Raw genomic sequence first — 21,793 nt, 5'->3', positions numbered from 1 at the left:
GGATTATGTACAGCCCTGATGTTGACCCCAGTTTTGTCAGGATCTTGCAGAAGGGATTCAAGCGCATCCTGCAAAATTTAGGTTTGCACAATTCACGTGGTCTACAGCGCTTGTTTGCCCTGATGCAACAAACCCACTTTAAAACAACAGCAACAATTGACTTGTAGTTGGGAAAGTGTTGGTGAAATGCATTGAAAAGTGTGGAATGAACGGACTTCCCAGGAGGATCCCTACGCCTGTGCAGCCTCTGAGACGGGCTCCCGTCTTGGATGAAACTTTTCCAGTTTAAATTCAGTCAGAAGGCTCTTTTCTGACTGGGAATAATTTCTTCCGGTTAAAGAAGAAACGTGAGATTTCCTACATAGCTTTGTTTTGATTGTTGGAGTCTGGAATTCGTCAGAATTGTCTGTCTTCCAGCAGCTCAGACAGAGCGAGGATTTTTATGCTAGCTCAGCTGGATAAGTGACCCATTTTTTTTTATACGGATTAACAGGCAAACATCCTCCTGTCTACATTCATCATTTTCTTATCTATACAGCTAAAGAGATTTGTCAAAGTAACAGCAATTGAGATATTATCGGTTCAAAAAAATTCTTGGACTGGAAGGATCTGATGGAACTTGAAATGGAGAAAGTTAACAGAATTAATCCCTGTCTTGTGTCAATGGAAAAACCTTCAAGAGATGTACTAGTGTATCACGTGGAAAAGAGGAACAGAGATGCGGCTTTGCAACAATACTTCAGTGATACGTTTGGATTTGATGGCAAGAAAATATCTGTGATGGAGGAAATTCCTATCAGACTTTTATTATATGACTATGACAGCAAGATTTTTGGGTGCGTAAAGATGGAAGATGGACCCAATATGGATAATGACAGAAGAGTGATTTAAAATCACTGGACTTAGTAGATTTGATGAGTTGGATTAATTGGCATGTTTATTTAGAAAAAAAAATGATTGACATATATCTCAAGGATTGGAAACTTCTCTTTGACTTTTTGTGGAAAATTAAAATGATATGATGTTAATGAGATTTGAAACCAACTAAGATAACTGTTGGAGGAAGGTGATTTTATAATCTATTAAGAGATAGGTCTGTTACATATTATAGATTTATAGTTGAATTATAGTGTTTTGAAATTACTGGATTTAGTAGATTTGATGAGTTGGATTAATTGGCATGTTTATTTAGAAAAAAAATTGATTGATATATATCTCAAGGATTGGAAACTTCTCTTTGACTTTTTGTGGAAGATTAAAATGATATGATGTTAATGAGATTTGAAACCAACTAAGATAACCGTTGGAGGAAGGTGATTTTATAATCTATTAAGAGATAGGTTTGTTATATATTATAGATTTATAGCTGAACTATGACAAATCGGAAGTCAATATTTTTATATATATGTATTTTTTTTTGTATTGTATTAGTTATTGATTTGTGTTGTTTTCTTTTTGTATTATTTTGGTTTTGAAAATTAGAATAAAAATTAATTGAAAAAAAAAAGAAAAGAAAAGTGTGGAATGAACAAATGATTACTGGGAAAGCGCATAAACTCCCCACAAGCAATCCAGGATGAATGGAACGGCTGTAGCTCACTGGCAAAGCACGCAGAAGGACTCAAGTTCAGTCCCTGCTGACATCTCCAAGCAGCGCTGGGAGAAACAAATCAGGATGAATGCTCAATAAAAAAAGCCAGGCGGTGGAGAAAATCATTCCTTTCAGACGTGTTTTACTTACACACACCCTACACTCACCTTCACAGACCTTGCAGCAAGGTCGAGAGACAGGAAAGGGGCAGTCCAGTGGGGGGCAGGCCTTTGGCTTACAGGTGACGGTCCCCTCCCAGCAGGAACAGACACTGCAGGGGTCCTTGGGATCTGCAAACTGCTCTCCGTTGGGGAGCTCCCTTGCATGGTAAAGGCAACCTGGTGGCAGCAGGGGGAGAGCACAGAGAAGGGCTAGTCAGCATAAAAAGAGGGCCTTGGGGCTCTGAAAGGGAAGTCAGTGAGGTGGGTGAAGAGAGCTAATAGGTTAGGACACAGGGGTGTACATGAGTCTGGCAGAACATGGGACGTCCACAGGGTTAAGTGATGACCTGGGCACTGGCCAATAGGTACCTGCAGCTGCTGATCATGCAATTATTGTAACAGCCAGATCACAGCCTCAGCCCCCCCAAATTGTAACATGGGAATATTATTGGCCACCCTCACTTGGCTGCTGTGAACATGGGCAACCGCTGAGAGCCTGGCATGCCTGTATTTAATTGCTACCCAAACGAGGAGGCTCGGCTGGTGGGCAACATGTGGAGCACCCGAGACAGAGGCACAACCAACTGGCTGAAGGCCAACAAGGTTAGTGCAGAGCTTGGAAAAGTTACTGTTTTGAACTACAACTCCCATCAGCCCAATCCAGTGGCCATGCTGGCTGGGGCTGATGGGAGCTGTAGTTCAAAAAAAAGTAACTTTTCCAAGCTCTGGAAATGGGGCAAGAGCAATTCCTGTTTGTGTTCCAGAAGGAAGATACAGTTCAGGTCCTCCAGCTGGCTAGGCTTGTCTACCTTTACCTGTGCAGTGCTCTGACTAACTTCCTTCCTTGTAAACTGATATGCTCAGGGAAGCTGACCTGCCCCTCCTCCTTCTGCCCTTTTCTTCTTCTCTTCATAGAATCATAGAAGAGTTGGAAGGGGCCTATAAGGCCATCAAGTCCAACCCCCTGCAAATGCAAGAATCCAAATCAAAGCATTCCTCAACTGTCTCGAGGAGAGAGGAGACATCTTTGTCTTTGCTCTCTCCTGAGCCATGAGGGCAATTCCCAAATCTGGGCATTGTGTCTCCAACTCAGAACTAGGTATGCCTTTCCTATCTACTACGTATTTCTATAAATATAGTAGCTTTTCTTATTTTACTAAGTCTTGAGTTTCAGTGATCTAAATGCAAGGTTCAAGCCTGCTCCTTAAGTAAATACACACACTGGCACACACGCAGCTCAGACCGCTGAGTTACTCTGCATACGCATCACAAGTGCAGGGATGGAGAACCGCAGGCCCGGGGCTCAAATGCAGTCTCTGGGCCTGTCTATGTGGCCCCTGGGACGCTCCCCAGCCCCCCCCTCACTGGCCCTGCTTCACACCCTGCACAAGTGATTTTGCTTGGTTGGGATGTGCCCTTCAACTCTGATAATGCTGGGTTAAGGGAGTGCGTGGGAGTTGTGGGTAGAAACGAACCTTCAGTACAAAGGTAAAAAAATCACATCTGTTGCTCTGCCCCCTTTTGCTCCTGGCCCAGCCCACCACTGGCTTGTGGCCCTCAGGAGGTTGTCCAGAAGGGAATGTGGTCCTTGGGTTCCCCATTCCAGGTTCCGCAACAGCCAAGACGGGCGAAACTCATGGGTTTAAACCACAGCCCTGAGGTTTGAGCATCAGGCTGGGAGCCAGGACACCCAGGTTCTAGTCACAACCCTGGGAGCTTGCAAGAGGAGGCGCTGCCTGTTACCGTCGCACGAGCGGCAGCAATCTTGTTGCAGCGGGTGGGAGCACTGGACCGGTGCGCAGGGCTGGCGTTGGCAGGTGATGGTCCCGTTGCTGCAGATGCAGTCCCGGCACTTGTCTGACGGGTCGTAGAACCGCTCCATGTGCTGATAGGAGATGCCCAGATAAAAACAACCAGCTGGGGGGGCTGCAGAAGGGAGGGGGGAGGGCTGTTAGATGCTGGGGTGGGGGGATGGGGAGCTGGGACAGAATGGGCTCACTCCCATCTGGGAGACCAATTTCCACCTGTTAGATTTTCCCCACACTGCCAGGCTGCTTCTCCTTCTTTGGCCCCCTCCAGCTCCCTCTCCCCAAGGGCGCTCGGGTGCAGGAACGGATTAGATGAACAAAGTAATTGGCGGCTGATAACTCCATGTCAGTGGGGCTATGCAATCCACTCCGGGCTTTCCTTTGAACTTTCAAGGAGCCACCAGAGGCGCTTTCAGCAGATTCCATTGCCCCGCTGACATGGAGGCACGAGCCGCCACTGGAACAAAGCGAGACTCAGTCCAGACAAGGGGGACATACTGTTGGCGTGTGGCTTGCCCACATGGGTCAGTGGCGTTCAAGCCGCTCCGGAAGGCATTGCACTCCCGGTAATGCAGCGATGGCGAACCTGCCAGGCTGTTTCAGTCAAGCCACGCCCACCTGCCCAACACCTGACGTTATTTATGGCATGAGGTCCGGGGCAGGTAAAGGCGCGACTCCCTGCTGAAAGCAGGCTTTGCAGGCACCGCCAATCTCCTGCAAAGCCCCTGCGCCTTTGCAAGCGGCAGTTCTCATAAAGCGATTTCAAACCCTGCAGGCAAAGGAAAATGCCTCACCTGACATCACAGTGACATGACCCGGGGACCGACAGGGCTGGCCTTGCCAACCTATCAAAATGGCCCATGGGGGGTTAGGGGACTGAAGCATCTCACCTGGAAATGGACCAGTCCAGGAACGCTTTGTGATCCAACCCTGTCATTAGAGGCTCCAGAGGCCTCAACGCATCTTTAGGAAGCTTAAGCTGATACGGCCACACCTGGATAGAGATAGCCTGGCTATAGTTAGCTATGCTACGGCAACCTCTTGTGTAGCCTTGTGTGTGTGGGCCTGCCTTTAAAATTGCAGTGAGTCCAAAACAGGGCCTCAAGATTGCTAGCTGGGACTGGACGTTTTGATCATATTACCGCTTGTCCTTTATCAGCTGAACTGGTCCCCAGTCTGTTTCTGGAGCCAATTTAAAGTGCTAGCCTTAACCTTTAGGCCACGGAACCTGTGACCCTCCAGATGTGGTTGGATGCCAGCAGCCCTCAGCCCCAGCCAGCATCTCCAACAGTTAGAGGAGTTGGACTCTAGCAATCTTTAGAGGCCAACTGGTCACCCATCCCTGCTGGAAGCCATGACTGCCTTGGGACCAGGTTACCTGAAAGACTGCCCTTCTCCCTTGTATAGCCACCTCAGCCCTAAGAGCCTGCTCTGTGTGCCTCTCTTAGGTGAGGCGAGTCGGGTGGCTAGGGTCCTTCTCGGTGGTAGCACCCCAGCTGTGGGATTGCCTTGAGAGGCTCTTGTGGAACATCCTTTATGGTCTTTTTGACGCCAGGTGAGCCAAAACATGCCTGAGGGCTTTGAAGCAACTTGCATGTTTTATGTTGCATTTTACGGTTTTGGTTGCATTTTCATGATTGTATTTGAATGTCTGTCCTGCGAGACACTGTTGATGTCAGTAACAACCCATTCAGGCATCAGACCCCATGATGGGGAAACAAGCAGGCCTAAGAGGACTCTGTCCTCCCTGCTTCAAAGAACAGCACACCTGGGGACAGATCCAAAGAGTGCAGTTCCGTACCTGGACACCGGGGGCAGCATTCTCCGGGCATCAAGAATGGCTCAGAGCAAAGCAGGGGTGGGCAGCGGCGAGAGAGGCACTGCACATTGCCATTCTGCAACGGGAGGAGACAGAGAAGCCGGCTGAGCGTGGCCAGGGAACAGGCATCCCCCCCTTACAGGCTGGGAAGTGGTGGCTTGGTTTGTTAAAATAATCAGGATAAGAGGGTCCCCACTCAGCCGCAAGGGCCATTTCGTCTAAGCCTAGCTCAGTGGCACAGCAGCTGTTTGACATGCAAAAGGTGCCAGGTACAGTCCTTAGAATCTCCGGGCAGGGCTGGGAATGCCCTCAACACTGCGCAAGTCAGACCAATGATCTGAATCGGTATAAGAGAGGCAGTGTGGCAAAATGGTTAGTATTCGACTAGGACCCAGGGAGCCATGGTTCAAATCCCCACTCGGCCATGAAGCTCACGGAGTGACCTTGGGCCAGCCGCTGCCTCTCGGCCTAACCTACCTCACAGGGTTGTTGTGAGGATAAAATGGAGAGTGGGGGAGGGGAGGAAAGAAATATGTACACCACCTTGAGCTCATTGGAGGAAAAGCAAGATGTAAATGCAATAATAGATAAATAAATCGATTGCAGCTTCCTCTGTTCCCATTTAACCCTTTCCTTCCCCGCCCCAACAGAAGCCTGTCCACCCCTTCCTGGAAGCCCCCGGGCGGGGAAGACTGCACAGCCTTTCCCGGGAGATTCTTCCACCGCTGCTCCGGCACTCACGATGCAATGGCACTGGCGGCATTTGTCTGTGGGGTGGGAGAACTCGGCTCCATTGGGATACTCCTTCCCAGCGTAGTTGCAGCCTGCGCAGAAAGGGAAGGGTTAATCTTCTTGGCCGTGTCGGTCTGCATGGGGAAAGTGGAAAAGGGGAGGAGAGCTGACTGGGAACACGACTGGGAGGTGCGGATGCTCTGCACCCGGCCTGCTCCCCTCACTGGGCTCACGGACACGTGGACATCCATACTCTTGAGGACTCCCAGGTGTGGCCTACGCAGGCAGCAGAATGAGGGGGGGGCAGGACACACTGTGCCGCCATTGGGACTGGCAGGGCAGAAAGCAGGGAGGCTGACAGTAGGCGGAGCCAGAGCCAATCACAGGCAGAGCCAGAGCCATTGAAAGGTGGAGCCAGAGCCAATGACAGGCGGAGCTGGAGCCACAGCCAATGATAGGCGGAGCCAGAACCAACGACAGGCACAGCCAGAGCCAATGACCAGGCAGAGCCAGAGCCAATGATAGGTGGAGTCAGAGCCAATGACAGGTGGAGCCAGAGCCAATGATAGGTGGAGCCAGAGTCAATGATAGGCAGAACCAGAGGCAATGACAGGCGGAGCCAGAGCCTATGATGCGTGGAGCCAGAGGCAATGATAGGCTGAGCCAGAGGCAATGATGGGTGGAGCCAGAGGCAATGATGGGCAAAGCCAGAGGCAATGATGGGTGGAGCCAGAGCCCATGACTAGGCGGAGCCAGAGGCAATGACAGGCGGAGCCAATGACTAGGCTCCAGCACCAGCTAATTCTGGCTTTGTTCTTGTCTCCTCCCTGCTGAGTTCCACAAGGGCAACCCCGAGACTGAGGAGAGGAAAGCTGACAGCCAGGGCCACCCCCTGGACTGGCTGTAAGTAACGAGTGAGGTAGGTGGGGGATGGCTGATGAGGACAGACTGAGTGCCCTGTTGGCCCAAATGGATCACCCTCCAATGACTATATAATTTCAGGCTTGCAGGGGAAGGATGGCAAGTTTAAATGCTCCTCACACATAACCCCCCCACCAAAAACCTCCCTGCAAGTAAAAAATGAGCACATATCAGGGAAGAACATTCTAAGCTAGCCCTGTTACGCTTGTTTTCTACTTGCGGGGATTTATTTTAGTTTTTACATAGGGGAGCATTACAAACCAGAATCCTGAAGTGGTGCAGTCTGTCCTCATGACTCTATCACCTCATTCTGCTGCAGGTATAGAGTAGGCCTCAGCTGAATGTGTAAACCGTCCTCAGCAAAAGGCATTGTGTTTGAGCTGACATGGGAGGGGGGGAGACAGGTGTTCTGCCTGAGATGGACTCATCTATGATGCGCTGTGCACACACGAGAGGCACCCCTGGATTCTGCTGAATAACTAACCTACGTTGAGCGAACTGCCCTGTGGCAGGAAAACAGCATTCTGCATTTTTGAAAACTCAGTGGGTTAAAAGTTCAAGCTTTGTTTTCCTAAATTTAAAGATAACGGGGGTTGAAAGGGGGTGTGCGTGTGTACATGCACATACTTCTAAGGAGAGGTACAATAATTCTAACCAAGGAATGGTCTAAGTTGGAAAACTTGCGAGAAAGATTGATAAATGTTGCAAGCATCAGTCCTATGTGACGGGGGGGGGGGGCAGGGTCATTCTGACCGGGCCTGGAAGCATCTTACCATTGCAGTTGTTCTGGCAGCAGGAGCCAGGTAAGGGGTAGGCACAGAGGGCCCCTGGGCACTGCCGGTCAGTGCAGCGCAGCTCCCCAGCAGTGCACACGCAAGCTTGGCAGGGATTCAGCGAGTTGGACCATTCCTCTCCATCTGGGACAATGCGGTTCTCGTGAATGCAGTCTCAACCAGGTGGGGAGGTAAACATGCCGGTTAATATCAGCAATACTTTCTCTCACACACAGATAAACACCCCCCCACATCCAGCGGTTTTCTGGAGACTGAGTAAACAAAAGATGCAAATGGAACTCGATACACTTGGAGGGGAACTCCACTTCCCATTTCTTCCCCATAGTTCCTGGCCCCTTTCCCCCTACCCCAGCTTTTGCCCAATTATTCCAGAAATCAAGCCCATAGTCAGAAATCAGGGTCTTTTCCAGCTTCCAGATGGGTGTTCTATTGTGGGATGGGTACTTCACGTGCACGCACGGTTTTTGCAGCATCCACACCATGCTGTCTGGCATCAACTTCAGATGAAGCAGATTATTTCGAACTAGCTCAATCTGGCTTCAGGCATGGCTTTGGGTCAGAGACTGTGTTGGTCGCCCTGAGAGATGACTACATCAGGAACTCAACAGGGGGAAACTCATCATCCTGGTTAGCTGTGCTGGACCTCTCAGTGGTTTTTGATACCACAGGAACATCCGAAGGTGTCTTATACCAAGTTAGACCTTTGGTCCCTGTAGCTTACTGTTGTCTACACGGACTGACAGTGGTTCTCCAGGGTCTCAGACAGGGAGACTTTTCCAGCCCTACCTGGAGATGACAGGGCTGACCCAGAGGCCTCCTGCATGCAAGGCAGGCGCTCTGCCCCTGAGTCAAGGCTCTTCCCTGAAGGCATCCTCCTGGGTCACCTGACAGAGATGGATCCAGGGGAGTTGTTTTATGATGGTCCCAGTCCAGGTGTGATTAAGGGGACTTCCCCTGACACCTTGGCCTTTGGCCTCCTTTTGGACTTCCAAAAAGACATCTGATTGGCCACTACGGAAACAGGATGCTGGACTAGAGAGGCAGGCAGGCTCTTCTGATATAGCCTTAAGCTGACTCTGATTCTTAAATATCTGCTGCGCTATTTCTGCACTTCTTAAAAAAGCTTTTAATGGTTTTAATTGTTGATATCTTTTTAAAAAAAATAAAGTTAGCCACCTTGAATGGAAAGGTAGTATCTAAATTATTCAAATAAATAAAGATGAATGCATGAACTGTCTTGTTGCACTTTTACATCTTTTTCTATGTAGAAACTGGAACTTTAAAGGAAAAGAGATGGCTGGGGCCTCACCAATTCAGTGACTCACCGGGACACTTTGGACAGCAGAATCCAGGCTGCCTCTCTGGACGGGGGCAAGTCAGTGGTGGGCAGACAGCAGGGGAGCAGTGCACCGTGCCATCCTGCGGGGAGGAAATGCAAGCGGTTCTGCACATAAACTGGTGCCTGTGCAGACACACATTCCATGCCTCAGCTATAATTCCCCAGCCTTGTAAGTCTCAGACACAGTGCCCCCCCCAAGACATCCTTTTTATTGAGCATTCATGATTATTTGTGCTCATGGTGGTGTCGGGGTGGTTAAACGTGATCCTACTTTCAATACTGTCTGTATACTGCAAAAGGTCCGGTGCGGACAGACTGTTTCATTTCCAATCATCACATGCCCTGTAACTTCCTGTAACTTTTTATACCACAAACATTCCAGGGTTTATTTTTTGTTCTGCTCTTGTTGCGCTATGGCCCAAGAGTGCCCCTCTAGACAGCAATAATGCAGTAACAATGGGGAAGAAGTAAGAACCACTAATAAAACAGAAAGATGTGTGGACAGTCCAGGATAAATCAACCACGAATGCACTACTAACGTGTCAATGGTATGTTGCAGAATACAACTGCCAACCCCCCCCCCCCCACCACCAGTGTGGACGGGGCCCATACTGCTTTGTTTCCATTTACTGCATGCCCCACAATTTCTCGCTGAACTTTTGTAACTCTGTATTCCACAAATGTTCTGGGTTATTTGTCCTGTTTTTGTTGCGCTATGGCCCAAGAGTGCCCCTGCAGACAGCAATAATGTGGTAACTTTGGGGAAGCATTCAGAAAAACTAATAAAACAGAATGATATGTGGATGGCCCAGTATAAATCCACCACTAAGGGCCCCTCCAGACTAGCGTTTTTGTGAGGGTATATTTGCAACAACTCATATAACTTGGGGCTGTAGTCCCCTGCCGGGCAATTGCATTCCTCTGATGGGGCATTGTTAAGACTTCAGTTTGCCCCAGAGGTAAGCCTGGCATCAGCTAGCAACTGGGCCTTTAAAGTTGCAGCTCCATCTCTCCAGAGTCACCCCTTGATCAAACTTAAGACAATTGCCTGGCATTCTTGCTTTTAAGCTGCTGCTGAAAACTCATATTTTTAAACATAGCATCTCCTGAAATGTGACTCGGCCATTTTATATTATATACTATGCAGAATTTTGTGTAATTTGATGCTTTTAAGATCTTTTTCTTATTGTTATGCATATATCTATTTTAGCTGTATATGCTGGCTTTTTATATTTCTGTTGTACACTGATTTGGAAACATTTGTTGGGGAGTGGTTTATAAATCTGTTAATAAACAAAGCTAGCTGTACCAGAGCGCAGCTTGCAAGGCCCAGAGCAAACGCTGTGTAGGAAACTCAGTTTCTTAAAATGATTAAACCTAATTACAGCAAGCCTTGTACAACATCAGCAGTTGGGAGACCAAATCAAAGACCGGTTTAAAAATAACCTTTGCTAAACTTGAGCAGCCCTGAAACGTCACTAGACCTTAGCAACTGAACTGACTTGGTAAGAACTTGCAACGTTTGATTAATGATTTGACTTGTGAAGCAGCTACTGTTGGCATGTAAAGGGTTCCTGACTGTATTTTTCATAGAAGAGCAACAAGGCCAAGCAGCTCACATGTCTGGAGAGTCCGTGCAGTTTTCAAGGACGCGTTTCCAAGACAACCAGCTGGCCTTATCTATAAGACTGGGCTGGTGCAGGCAGTCGAGTGTGGGGGAAAATAGTTTGTCGGCAGAGAGAGCTTGAAATCGTGTTCTGAAACTTTCTTGTCAGTAAAGTGACTCTTAAAACTTAATGCTTATCTGGCTGATTGCTTTCAACGGGATCTAGCCTGTCACTATTCTATTCTGCATACTGGGTCATCAACTGCGCACGATCCAAACATCCAACAGCTACTAGTTTGGCAAAACAACTTCTGGGCAAAGCAGGGCAAAGCACAGGCAACAGAAGTTCAGGGCTCATTCACACGGGAGCTGAAAGACGAAGTAAAGATGCAGCTTTTGCCATCGCAATAGATTTGCAAGGTTCACACTTCCTACCTTCAAATCAGCTGTTTTCCATTCACACTAGTCAGTGTTTCTCTGTTAAGGATTGGTGTCGCTGTTTTGTGCCCTTGCCCCCAAATTTACATGTTTACTCCCTCCAGTGTATCGCTATTGCTAATGGAGAAGGGGAAGGTTGTTTTTTTATCAGTGTTTCTTGTCAATTGCACGCCTCTCCCAGCTGAGGCCCCACAGCTTTGGGGTGCAATTGAAAGAATACTGATTGAGGGGGAATGGTTTTCTTTCATTGCTTCTTCTTGTCAATTGCATGCCTCTCAGGGTACAATTGACATATACTGATTGGGGGGGAGATGGTTTTATTTGTCAGTTTCATTGCTTCTTCTTGTCAATTGCATGCATCTCCCACTGAAGCCCAGAGCATAGGGGTGCAATTGACTGGATACTGATTGGGGAGAGGGGAAGGAAGGCTATAGTAAACTCGAATGCAGGAGAGGGAAGCGGAAGTGGCTGGTTAAGCCACGGGAAATAAAATGGAATTCATGGAGAGTTTAGTGGGCGGAGAAAGGGGAGTATCTGAAAGAAAGGATCCACCCGCCCAGCAAAAGACATTGAAGCAAAGCACCTACATGCAGGAACGCTGAGAAGCGGAGACTGATTTTCCTTCACTGTTCGCATTATCCCTGGATTGGTTTAATGCAGATTTAAAAGGAAAAACTGTGTCCTATCTTCTCTTTGCCTGCAACATCATGTGAACCATGTGAATTAAATGGAGATGCAAGTAGCATCAATCTCACAGTAAGTCGCCATATGAACGGGCCCTCAGTCCCTGCTGGCTCTCACCATGCACTGGCAACTCTGGCAGGGATTGCCTGGGTCAACAAACTCTTGCCCGTTACTGTAGAGCCGCTGGTTGTAGGAGCAGCTCTGGCACGCCGGGCAACAGGACCCTGGGGAGAAGGCAGAGGGCTAAAGTCACAACTGCACACATTACCAGAACTTCACACTAGCAGCAGCACGCAAGACCTTCCTCTCTCTCTCTCTGTTTCCACAACTTCTCTCTCACTGGCTGGCAGTGATGCAGGTGGGAAATTTTAGACCCTGGGCTTGATGGTCTTACAGCTCCACTCCCTGCACCACAACCTTAGAATGGCTAAGGGGAAAACTTCAGTTGTGCAGCACACAATTAACATTTCACTTCTCTCTCCTCCCACAATTCCATGCTTTACAACTGCTTCCACGTTCCTGATGAGTTAGGACAGGGGTGGAGAACCTCCAGCCAATGGGCGAACCCTGGCCTGCCTGGTGGTCCAAGTTGGCCTGTGAGGCATTTTCCCGAAACCACGCCCATCTGCCCATCAGCTGGCACCACTCATGATGTCATCTGACGGGGAGAAGAGAGAGGGGTTAAACTGTGCATTGGCTGTGCACATTGTCAGCAGGGATTACAAGGGGTGCACAGCCAAATCAGCAGAGCTTGGAAAAGTTACTTTTTTGAACTACAACTCCCATCAGCCCCAGCCAGCATGGCCACTGGATTGGGCTGATGGGAGCTGTAGTTCAAAAAAGTAACTTTTCCAAGCTCTGCAAAGCAGCAGGATTTAACCCCTTGCACATTAGCTGATGAATCCGGGGTTAAATCCTGCTCATTTTGGCAGGATTCCATGCAAAGCCCTTCCTAGTTCAGGAAACCCCTGCTGAAATTAATTTTCCCACCACCACCCCTCTGTTTTAGCAGGGCTTTTTGAGACAAACCCTGTTAAAATGCGTCTTCGCCATAGGGGAGAGTCCACGCTGTTGAGCCCTGGTGATAGTACCTTGGAGGCTGGTGGGTCAGAGTTCCTACCTTGCAGCTGTGCTGGATGCTGGCAGGGAAGTGGGGGGCACTGAGTGGCACTGCACACCGGCTCCCCCTGGAGGCAGATGCAGGTGCTGCAGGGGTCCCTTTCCATTTCCCATTCAGTGCCATCTTCAAACTCCACGCTGTCAAGGACACACACTGATGGGGAGGGAGAGAGAGAGGGTGGGGGAGAGGGCAAAGTGAAAGGCCAGCCACAGATCAAATTAAGCCCTGCATTTGACTCTCTGCTGGGAGGGCATCTTGGCTCCAGGCAAAGGGACTGTCATTCCTGTCCCCCCCCCCAACTGAAATCTCTCCCCACTTCTCTCTTGGACAGGAGGGATTAGAACCACCACCATTGCACACTGGAGTGTTTGCATGTGTGTGCATTTCAGTGACTGCAGATGAGGCTTCAATTGAGCTATTATTTATTTATTTATTTATTTGATTCATATCCCGCCCTTCCTCCCAGCAGGAGCCCAGGGCGGCAAACAACAGCACTAAAAACACTTTGTTGTTGTTGTTGTGTGCCTTCAAGTCGATTACGACTTATGGCGACCCTATGAATCAGTGACCTCCAAGAGCATCTGTCATGAACCACCCTGTTCAGATAAAAATACTTTAATACATCATAACATTAAAACAAAGCAACTTTAAAAACATTTTTTAAAAAAGCTTTGAAGAGATCTTAAAAAAAGGTTAAAAAACGTTGTTGTTTTTTAAAAGGTTTAAAAACATATTAAAAAGCAATTCCAACACAGACTTCTGTGTCACATCCAAAGTGTTTATACTATCGAAACAAAAGATTTAGAGTCGCAGGAGCCAGAATGGCTACACACATCGGAAGTCACACAGTCCAGGGAGAGACAATCCCTTTTATTCGGTATTGTCTACACGGACTGATAGCGGCTCTCCAGGGCTTCAGTCTTTACCAGGCCCTGTACCAATGGGGACTGAACCTAGGTCTTTCTGCATGTGAAGCAGAATGCTTTACCACTGAGCTAACATCTGCAACATCATCTGGTCCAATAAAGGTCACAACGATTGCCAACACCACTCGGGTCCACACTGCAATACAATTCATTATTATTTTTCATTTAATTAGAAGATTTTAACCCCTTCACCTGAAGATCTCAGGGCAGTTTACAATAATTAAAAGAGTAAAATAATTCAAATAGTGCTCACAATTAGAAACCGAAACAGGGGTAGAAACAGCTGTTCTGGACTACAGCTCCCATCAGCCCATGGGGCCAATGGGGGAGCAGCCATGCTGGCTGGGGGCGATGGGAATCGTGGTCCAATGCACATAGAAGGTACCAGGTTGGCGAAGGCTGAATTAGTGTCTCACTTCAAAGTTAATCCATAAAGCTAGAACAATATTTAGCTCCTCCTAACTGAAGTACCCAAATGTTAGCTCTCCCCCACACAAAAAACCAGAACAAACAAACTTAAGGCATCACAACTGTTGGGAGGTTGAGGACAAAGTGAATTTCCTCTTATGAGGATCTAGTCAGTTTGTGACTCAGAGGGTGGCCCTCTTTGCGGTTGAAGTGGACAATTTAAGGGGGAAAGTCTGGTTAATGACCCATGTATTGGCATTTAAGCCATGAGGGGTTTTAATGGGTTCAGAAAAGTTTAATTTTAGATACTTTAATTTTAGATTTTAGCCATATGTTTTAAGATTCATGCGCTCACCATCTGTTTTTAAATATGTGTGTGTGTTATTGTATTTTATATGGTCTGAAGGCCTACAGGAAGTAATACAATTTGATTGAACTACCCTGCCTCTCCAACAATGGCTGATGCCCACAAGTGAGACCTTTTTCGGTGCTACAGAACAATCCCTCAAGATGACTCAGGCAAGTGAGCCAAGGTGAATGCTGCTGAGGAAACAGGAGAATCCCCCATTGGGGAGTCACTGGCCAATCTGACCTGGTGGAGGTTGCACCCAAGTTGGATCCAGCTCTTCACCTGCGAGCAGAGAAGGGCGACAGGCTTGGCCATTGCTAAGAACAAACCAGGCTCTGCCTGCCCCAAGAATGGCCCCGGGTTCAAGACTCACCTTTGCAGAGTGGGCAGCAGTGCTCTGGGTCTCGAACAGGCTGGGAGCATGGCATGGGCGGGCACACCTCCTCCTGGCACCGGACATGCCCATCCTGCAGGAGGCGCAAAGAAGACAGAAAACAAAGATCCCTTTAGCATTGCACATGGAGAGTACCATAGTGCCTTGTTGATGTTTATGGATGTTTTTAACAGTTGTCCTGAGCATTAAATGTTCTGAATGAGTAAGAAAATAAGAAGACCCTAATGTGGCATTATTGTGGCGTGTTTGATTTAAACTGGTTTTAATATTGTAATTTTAAACAGCTGTACCCAGCCCTGGGACCTTATGGTGAAGGGCGTGTAAGAAATTGAAATATTATTACTCCAACTGCTGGCTTTTAATCATAATTGTTCTGAGCATTCAGGAAACCAGAATATTTAGTGCTATTTCATAACACTGTAAGAAAAGTCCTGCTGGATAAGACCAAAAGCCCATCTATAACTATATTGGTTTTATTGACTTTATTTTTGTTTTTAATGATGATGGCTTAAAGATATCTATATACAGGGGTAGTGAACCTTTGGCACTCCAGATGTTGCTGAACCACAACTCCCATCATCCTTGCCCATGAGCCATGCTTGCTGGGGATGATGGGAATTGTAGTTCAGTAACATCTGGAGTGCCAAAGGTTCGCTACCCCTGTACTAGGGGTTTCGTCCCTGCACGCTTTGCACACCCCCATATATATACAGTATATATTGTTTGTTGTGTGCCTTCAAGCCGATTTCGACTTATGGCGACCCTATGAATCAGGGACCTCCAACAGCATCTGTCGTGAACCACCCGGTTCAGATTTTATTTGTTTATTACATTTGTATACTGCCCCATAGCCGAAGCTCTCTGGGCGGTTTACAATAATTAAAACTTGTAAGTTCAGGTCTGTGGCTTCCTTTATGGAATCAATCCATCTCTTGTTTGGCCTTCCTCTTTTTCTACTCCCTTCTGTTTTTCCCAGCATTATTGTCTTTTCTAGCGAATCGTGTCTTCTCATTATGTGTCCAAAGTATGATAACCTCAGTTTCATCATTTTAGCTTCTAGTGATGGTGCTGGTTTAATTTGTTCTAACACCCAATTATGTATACATACATGCACAGACACATTTATTTATTTATTTACACACACACAGGCTCCCAAACAGGCCTCCCCCGCCCATGGACTCCCAAGCAGGTTGCCAGGCTTCCTCTTCCCCTCCACTGTAGACCTTCTGTGAGGAGGAAGGAAGGGGTCGGCTGAGGCAAGCAACACAGGGACAATGGGGAGCCTCTGGCGCAGCACCTCAGCAGCCTTCCTGGTCTCCTGCCACTTCCCTCCTCTGTGCCGTCTGCCACTGAAGCCATCGGGAGGTGGGAGGTCAGCAACAGCAGAGCAGGACAGCTGATGAGAAGCTGCTTCAGGCTGTCCTGACGGTGCCTCTGTGGCTCACCCAGGCCACCTCACTCTCCCACCTTGGTTGCCCGGCCGCCCTCCTAGCTTGCCTCATGCCCTCGCCACACTTGCCTCACCCCCGGCGCAACCCCCATGGAATGCTGCTATCATACTGTGTGACAGCTTACAAAAATATTGTATGTGTAGACGTATGTGTGTCTTTGTGTATTTGTTTTTAATGAGTTTATGGATTTTAGCTGTCTTTCATCTATAATCTTTTATTATTATTAAGCAGTTTATACATTTTCTAAATCAATGAATCAAGTCTAGTCTCCTGTTTCCCACAGGGGCCAACCAAATGCCCCCTGTGCCATACGGATGCCCACAAGGAGGGTATGAGCTCAGCAGGACTCTCTGAGTGGGTAAGTCCCGGCAACTAGTATTCAGAGGTGTACACAGTTAACTTATGGAACTCACTGCCATTTTGCGTGCAGCTCAGGTGCTTTTAAAAAAGGATCAAACAAAGTTATGGAATATAGGCTTCTATTAATAGCCACCAGGCACAAGAGCTAAGAGGTGCCTCCAGGTTCAGGAGCAGTATACCTCAGAGTGCCACAGGGGATGACTGCTGTCTCCTCATCCTGTCTGTGAGCTACCTGGAGGCATGAAGCCGGAAATTGACAAGCTGAACTAGATGGGCCCTTGGTCTGGTCCAACAGGGCTATTTGTACATTCTTAAAGCATAAGTAGTTTATTCCAGGAAATGGAACACTTATGGAACACTGCAGAAATATTGCCATCATGAGCATTAATACTGTAAAACTGAAGTGTGTGTGTCTGTGTGTGACTGACGTGAGGCGCTTCCAGACTATCACTATATTCAGGGTGGGATTCAATCACATACCAGCAAGTTCAGGTTGCACAATTCAAGTTGGTTTCAGGTAGTGGTTAGAGTGCTGGACTAGGGCCTGGACGACCAGGGTTCAAATCCCCACTCGGCCATGAAACTCACTGGGTGACCTAGGGGCAGTCACACTCTCTCAGCCTAACCTACCACACAGGGTTGTTGTGAGGATAAAATTGGAGGAGGGGAGAGATCTGTGTATACCACCTTGAACTCCTTGGAGGAAAAATAAACCTGCTTCCCCCCCCCCCCCAAGAAATAGGGTTTCTTGATCCACTAGAAAAGACAATGGTTCACTAGAACGGACAATAATGCTGGGAAAAACAGAAGGGAGTAGAAAAAGAGGAAGGCCAAACAAGAGATGGATTGATTCCATCAAGGAAGCCACAGACCTGAACTTATAAGAGCTGAACGGGGTGGTTCACGACAGATGCTCTTGGAGGTCACTGATTCATAGGGTCGCCATAAGTCGTAATCGACTTGAAGGCACATAACAACCCCCCCCCCAAGAAATAGGGTTTTTTTTGCAATAAGGAAAGTGGTTTGGAAATGCTCTGGTAAATGTAGAACAACATTTGCTTGACGCCAGCATATCATCTGACCTCCCTGCAAACAAATCAAGGTGAATGCTCAAGAAACTTCTTGTCCAGAGCCCTGATGGAGAGAAATGCATGGTGAAGGGCCCCCCAATCCATCTCCCCCACTGGCCTTTGAGTGGCACACACTCCCGATCTCTGAGTACAGCCCCCCCCACTTGCCACCCCTGCCACACTCACTGAGCATGTGCACGCCAGGCAGGGGCTGCCCCCAGCAGGTCTAAAGGACTCTCCGTTCTGGTAAAGGTGCCCTTCAAATTCACACGCTGGCAAGCAGGATTGGAGAAAGGGAAGACAGGAACAGGAAGTCATCAGTGTGTCGAATGAGTCGTCGGACAAGGATTCTGCCCAGTCCTGCCCTCCTCCCCTTTAAGCCCCCTCCCTGAGCCCCACAAGCCAATTTATGCTCTTGCAAGGGAAGGGAAGATAGGAAAACAGGAAGCTGTAAGAACGCTGGTCCCTCAAGCTCAATGTTGTCTACACTGACTGGCAGCAGCTCCCCAGGGTTTCAGGCAGGAGACATTCCCAGCCCTACCTGGAGATGCTGCCAGGGACTGAACTTGGGACCTTCTGCATGCACGGTGGATGCTCTGCTATTGAGCTAGGGCCCTTCCCCTTGGGATGTGGGGGCTGAGATGTGTGCGGGAGGGCTTGTGCGACATCCATGCACATCAGGCGATTCTGGGAGCCGTGCATAAGCGCACATGCCCTTCACTCCTCTCTGTCCTTCCCACAGACTGACACGGCCCCTCTTTTCAGCACTGAAGTGGTTGTGGCAGCAGCGACTGCTGGGTGGCCCAGTCAAGGTGTACCCCGGGAAGAACGGACTGGAGACCTCCCTAAGGGATTTCTTGCACCGTATAAGCCAGCCTTCTCCAACCTGGTGCCCTCCAGATGTTTTGGACCACAGCTCCCATTAACTCCAGCATCCTATGGCTGTACTGCAGGCTGGGGTTGATGGGAGTTGCAATCCAAAACATCTGGAGGGCACCAGGTTGGGGAAGGCTAGGTTATGAGTGAAAGTTGTCCCACCCTTGGAGAATCAGTGGACTCAAGGTAACTCCTGGAACCAAAACCGCTCCCCCCCTCACACTGACACACAGAAGGTTCCCCCTTCTGAATTGAGCAGGGGGTTGGACTTGATGGCCTTATAGGCCCCTTCCAACTCTACTATTCTATGATTCTATGAATGTTGTGGGTCTCTCTCCTAGAGCGCTGCCCTCTTTCTCACGCCTATATTTGCAAGAAGCTTGTTGTGTTTGGACACCAGCTTGAGGAACCTGCGAGGAGCTGGGAGGGAGCGTGGGGGACAACTCACCGTCACAGGATGGGCAGCACTGCCCCAGGAGTTTGCCTGGGTGGCTGCAGGGGGCTGCAGGGCATTTTGCTCGTTCACATGTCACCTCCCCAGCCTGTCCGAGCAAGCAGAACAACAGTCACAGTTGTTCCCATGCAATTCCCCACCACGCCAGCCTCCCTAAGGAGTTTCTGTAACCCAAACTGGAGTGGCGTGGGACAGCAGTCCAGCTGCTCCGCCGGTCCTGAAATGCAGGGAATAGACTCAGCTCCCGCTGATGCGAGACTCACCGTGCAGGTGCAGCGCTTGCAGGGGTCCCCGCTTGGCACCGTATCTCCGCTGTGGTACTCTCGCCCTTCCGACAGGCAACCTGGAGGCACCAGGACAAGAGGGGCTTGTCAGAGAAGTCCCTGCTACAGACGGTTCGGAAGGCACCCTTCACAGGCGCCAGCCCTGAGTCGCTGCATCTTTATATCAAACACGTTCCCCGACATGCTCCTTTGCTGCAAGCCATCTCACTGGGCCCACCAAGCCCAGGACAGTCCTGCTTTGAGGAGCAGTGACAATGCACAGCCTCAGCCAGAGAGGAGAGCTTCCCTTCAATTCCTGCCCCAGCCTTCCCCAACCTGGTGCCCTCCAGATGTTTCAGACTACAATGCCCATTAGCTCCGACCAGCACAGATTGAGCGCACCAGGTTGAGGAAGGCTGGCCTATCTGATCTTTTTAGGGACATTTCACATGGAAAGGAAGCAGTTGACTGCTGCGCACGACAGAGAAACGAAATGTTGGAGATGGTGGGTTTTTTTTGGATGGGTGGGGGAAGGAAAGGTAAAGCATCTCTCTTGCTGTCACCCCAAAAGGAGACCAGCAGGGTCAGATCCACACCATACATTCAAAGCAGTATCATACCACTGTAAGCAGTCATGGCTTCCCCCAAAGAATTCTGGGAAGTGTAGTTTGCGAAGCGTGCTGAGAGGAGAGATCTTGTTCTCCTTCCAGAGCTACAGTGAGACTTCATGGGCATTTGCTTGGGTGGTGGGGTGGGGAAGAACTTGCTCCCACAAGAGGCAGGGTTGGCCACCAACTTGGATGGCTTTGAAAGAGGTTTAGACCAATTCATAGAGGAGAAGGCTACTGATAGCTACTTGCCTCTGATGGCTATGCTGCGCTCTGCACACCGTCAGAGGCAGTATGTCCCTAAAAACTCATGGCTGCTCTCCACGCCCCCCGCCCCCTCTCATTTTTCATGGGACTCACCATCACAGACAGGGCAGCAGGTGCCCGGGCGAGGCCGGGCTGGGTGGCGGCAGAGGCTGGCACACTGCCTCCTTTTGCAGAGGGCGCTGCCTTCCTAGGGGGAAGGAAGAGGAGACGAAGGGAGGGGGCCCATGAAATTGGCACCTTCCAAGAGAAAGGGAATGCCTTGCAGCTCCTGGCTCACAGACTGTCCCCCCAGCCAACAAAAGCCCCTCCCTCCTATTTTCACTTCATCCTGCCCACCTGGCCCCTGCCACAACCCCTTCTAGCAAGCTGGCTTGTGACCTTGTTTTAGCAACAGCAAAACACAAGCAATATCGACTCCATCGGCTGGTAGTACTGACTATAGGATGGGGGGGGGAGCCTGTGGCCCTCCCAAAATTGTTAGGACTACAACTCCCAAGTGGGTTCTCGGACACTGGAGGCCTTCAAGAGGCAGCTGGACAGCCATCTGTCGGGAATGCTTTGATTTGGATGCCTGCATTGAGCAGGGGGTTGGACTTGATGGCCTTATAGGCCCCTTCCAACTCTACTATTCTATGACTCCCATCATCCCTAAGCATTGGCCGTGCTTGGCTGGCACTAATGGGACTTGCAATCCAGCAACATCTGACCAGCATCTGGTGGGCGGGTGGGATGCGTCTTGGGAATGTGCGGGGCAATGCACATTTTACAAGGTGTAGATGTGGCCGGTGTCAAGAATAGCTAACTTTGGTCAAGCTGAAATGGGTCAACCAGAGAGAATTCAGGGACTCTGTGGATCCCTGAGACGCCCTACTGGGGGAGATCCGCAGCTGCATCAGACAGACAATTTGCCACTTTGCAAGAAGATGCAACTGATCCTTAGCTGTTACCCCTTATCGGCTTCCTGAGATCAAAAGTCAGGAAGAGGGGATGTTGTAGATCAGGACCTCTGGATGCGGCTGTCTAGCCCCCTTATCTTCAAAGGCTTCAAAGGAGTGGATCACGGCAAGGGCGGAATATGGCTATTTGCCTCCCTCCTCCCTGTTGACTGGTATAATCCATAAAAATGGAAGATATCCCTTCAGTTATTGTTCCCTAGTTCCATCTACCTCAACTCGCCTGAAGTTTGGAACCGAGCTATTCTACTGTAAGTATAGGACCTTAGCTTAGATAGATCTTTGTTATATTCTTTGGTCTGTATTGAACCTCTCACCTTTGTTATGCCAATGTACCCCGTGTAGCCCGGCTGAGGGTGATTGGCTTTAAGGAAACAATTGCTGCTCTCTTTTGTATATAC

General features: G+C 49.0%; 1 protein-coding gene and 1 long non-coding RNA gene across 4 annotated transcripts in view; one reads left to right on the top strand and one right to left on the bottom strand.

The window, feature by feature from the left end:
* The window catches only part of KCP (kielin cysteine rich BMP regulator), a 91,336-nt gene that overhangs the window by 40,415 nt on the left and 29,128 nt on the right, over positions 1-21,793 (bottom strand). For all 3 annotated transcript variants that reach the window (XM_061638002.1, XM_061638003.1, XM_061638004.1), the window contains exons 14-26: positions 20,533-20,626; positions 19,565-19,644; positions 19,296-19,389; positions 18,158-18,243; positions 15,070-15,163; positions 13,014-13,166; positions 12,011-12,117; positions 9,152-9,245; positions 7,806-7,979; positions 6,121-6,203; positions 5,362-5,455; positions 3,496-3,678; positions 1,759-1,929 (exon numbers count right to left, since the gene is read on the bottom strand). In XM_061638002.1, the coding sequence (XP_061493986.1) occupies positions 1,759-1,929; positions 3,496-3,678; positions 5,362-5,455; positions 6,121-6,203; positions 7,806-7,979; positions 9,152-9,245; positions 12,011-12,117; positions 13,014-13,166; positions 15,070-15,163; positions 18,158-18,243; positions 19,296-19,389; positions 19,565-19,644; positions 20,533-20,626 (1,507 nt within the window). The remainder of the gene's footprint in view (positions 1-1,758; positions 1,930-3,495; positions 3,679-5,361; positions 5,456-6,120; positions 6,204-7,805; positions 7,980-9,151; positions 9,246-12,010; positions 12,118-13,013; positions 13,167-15,069; positions 15,164-18,157; positions 18,244-19,295; positions 19,390-19,564; positions 19,645-20,532; positions 20,627-21,793) is intronic.
* Positions 6,949-14,921, top strand: LOC133390094 (uncharacterized). Its single transcript, XR_009764302.1, has 3 exons — positions 6,949-7,014; positions 9,095-9,334; positions 14,754-14,921. It is a non-coding gene; the product is annotated as an uncharacterized LOC133390094 (long non-coding RNA).

This window comes from Rhineura floridana, chromosome 8 (assembly GCF_030035675.1).
Source record: "Rhineura floridana isolate rRhiFlo1 chromosome 8, rRhiFlo1.hap2, whole genome shotgun sequence".
NCBI lineage: Eukaryota > Metazoa > Chordata > Lepidosauria > Squamata > Rhineuridae > Rhineura > Rhineura floridana.
This window is presented reverse-complemented; position numbering and strand designations above follow the sequence as displayed.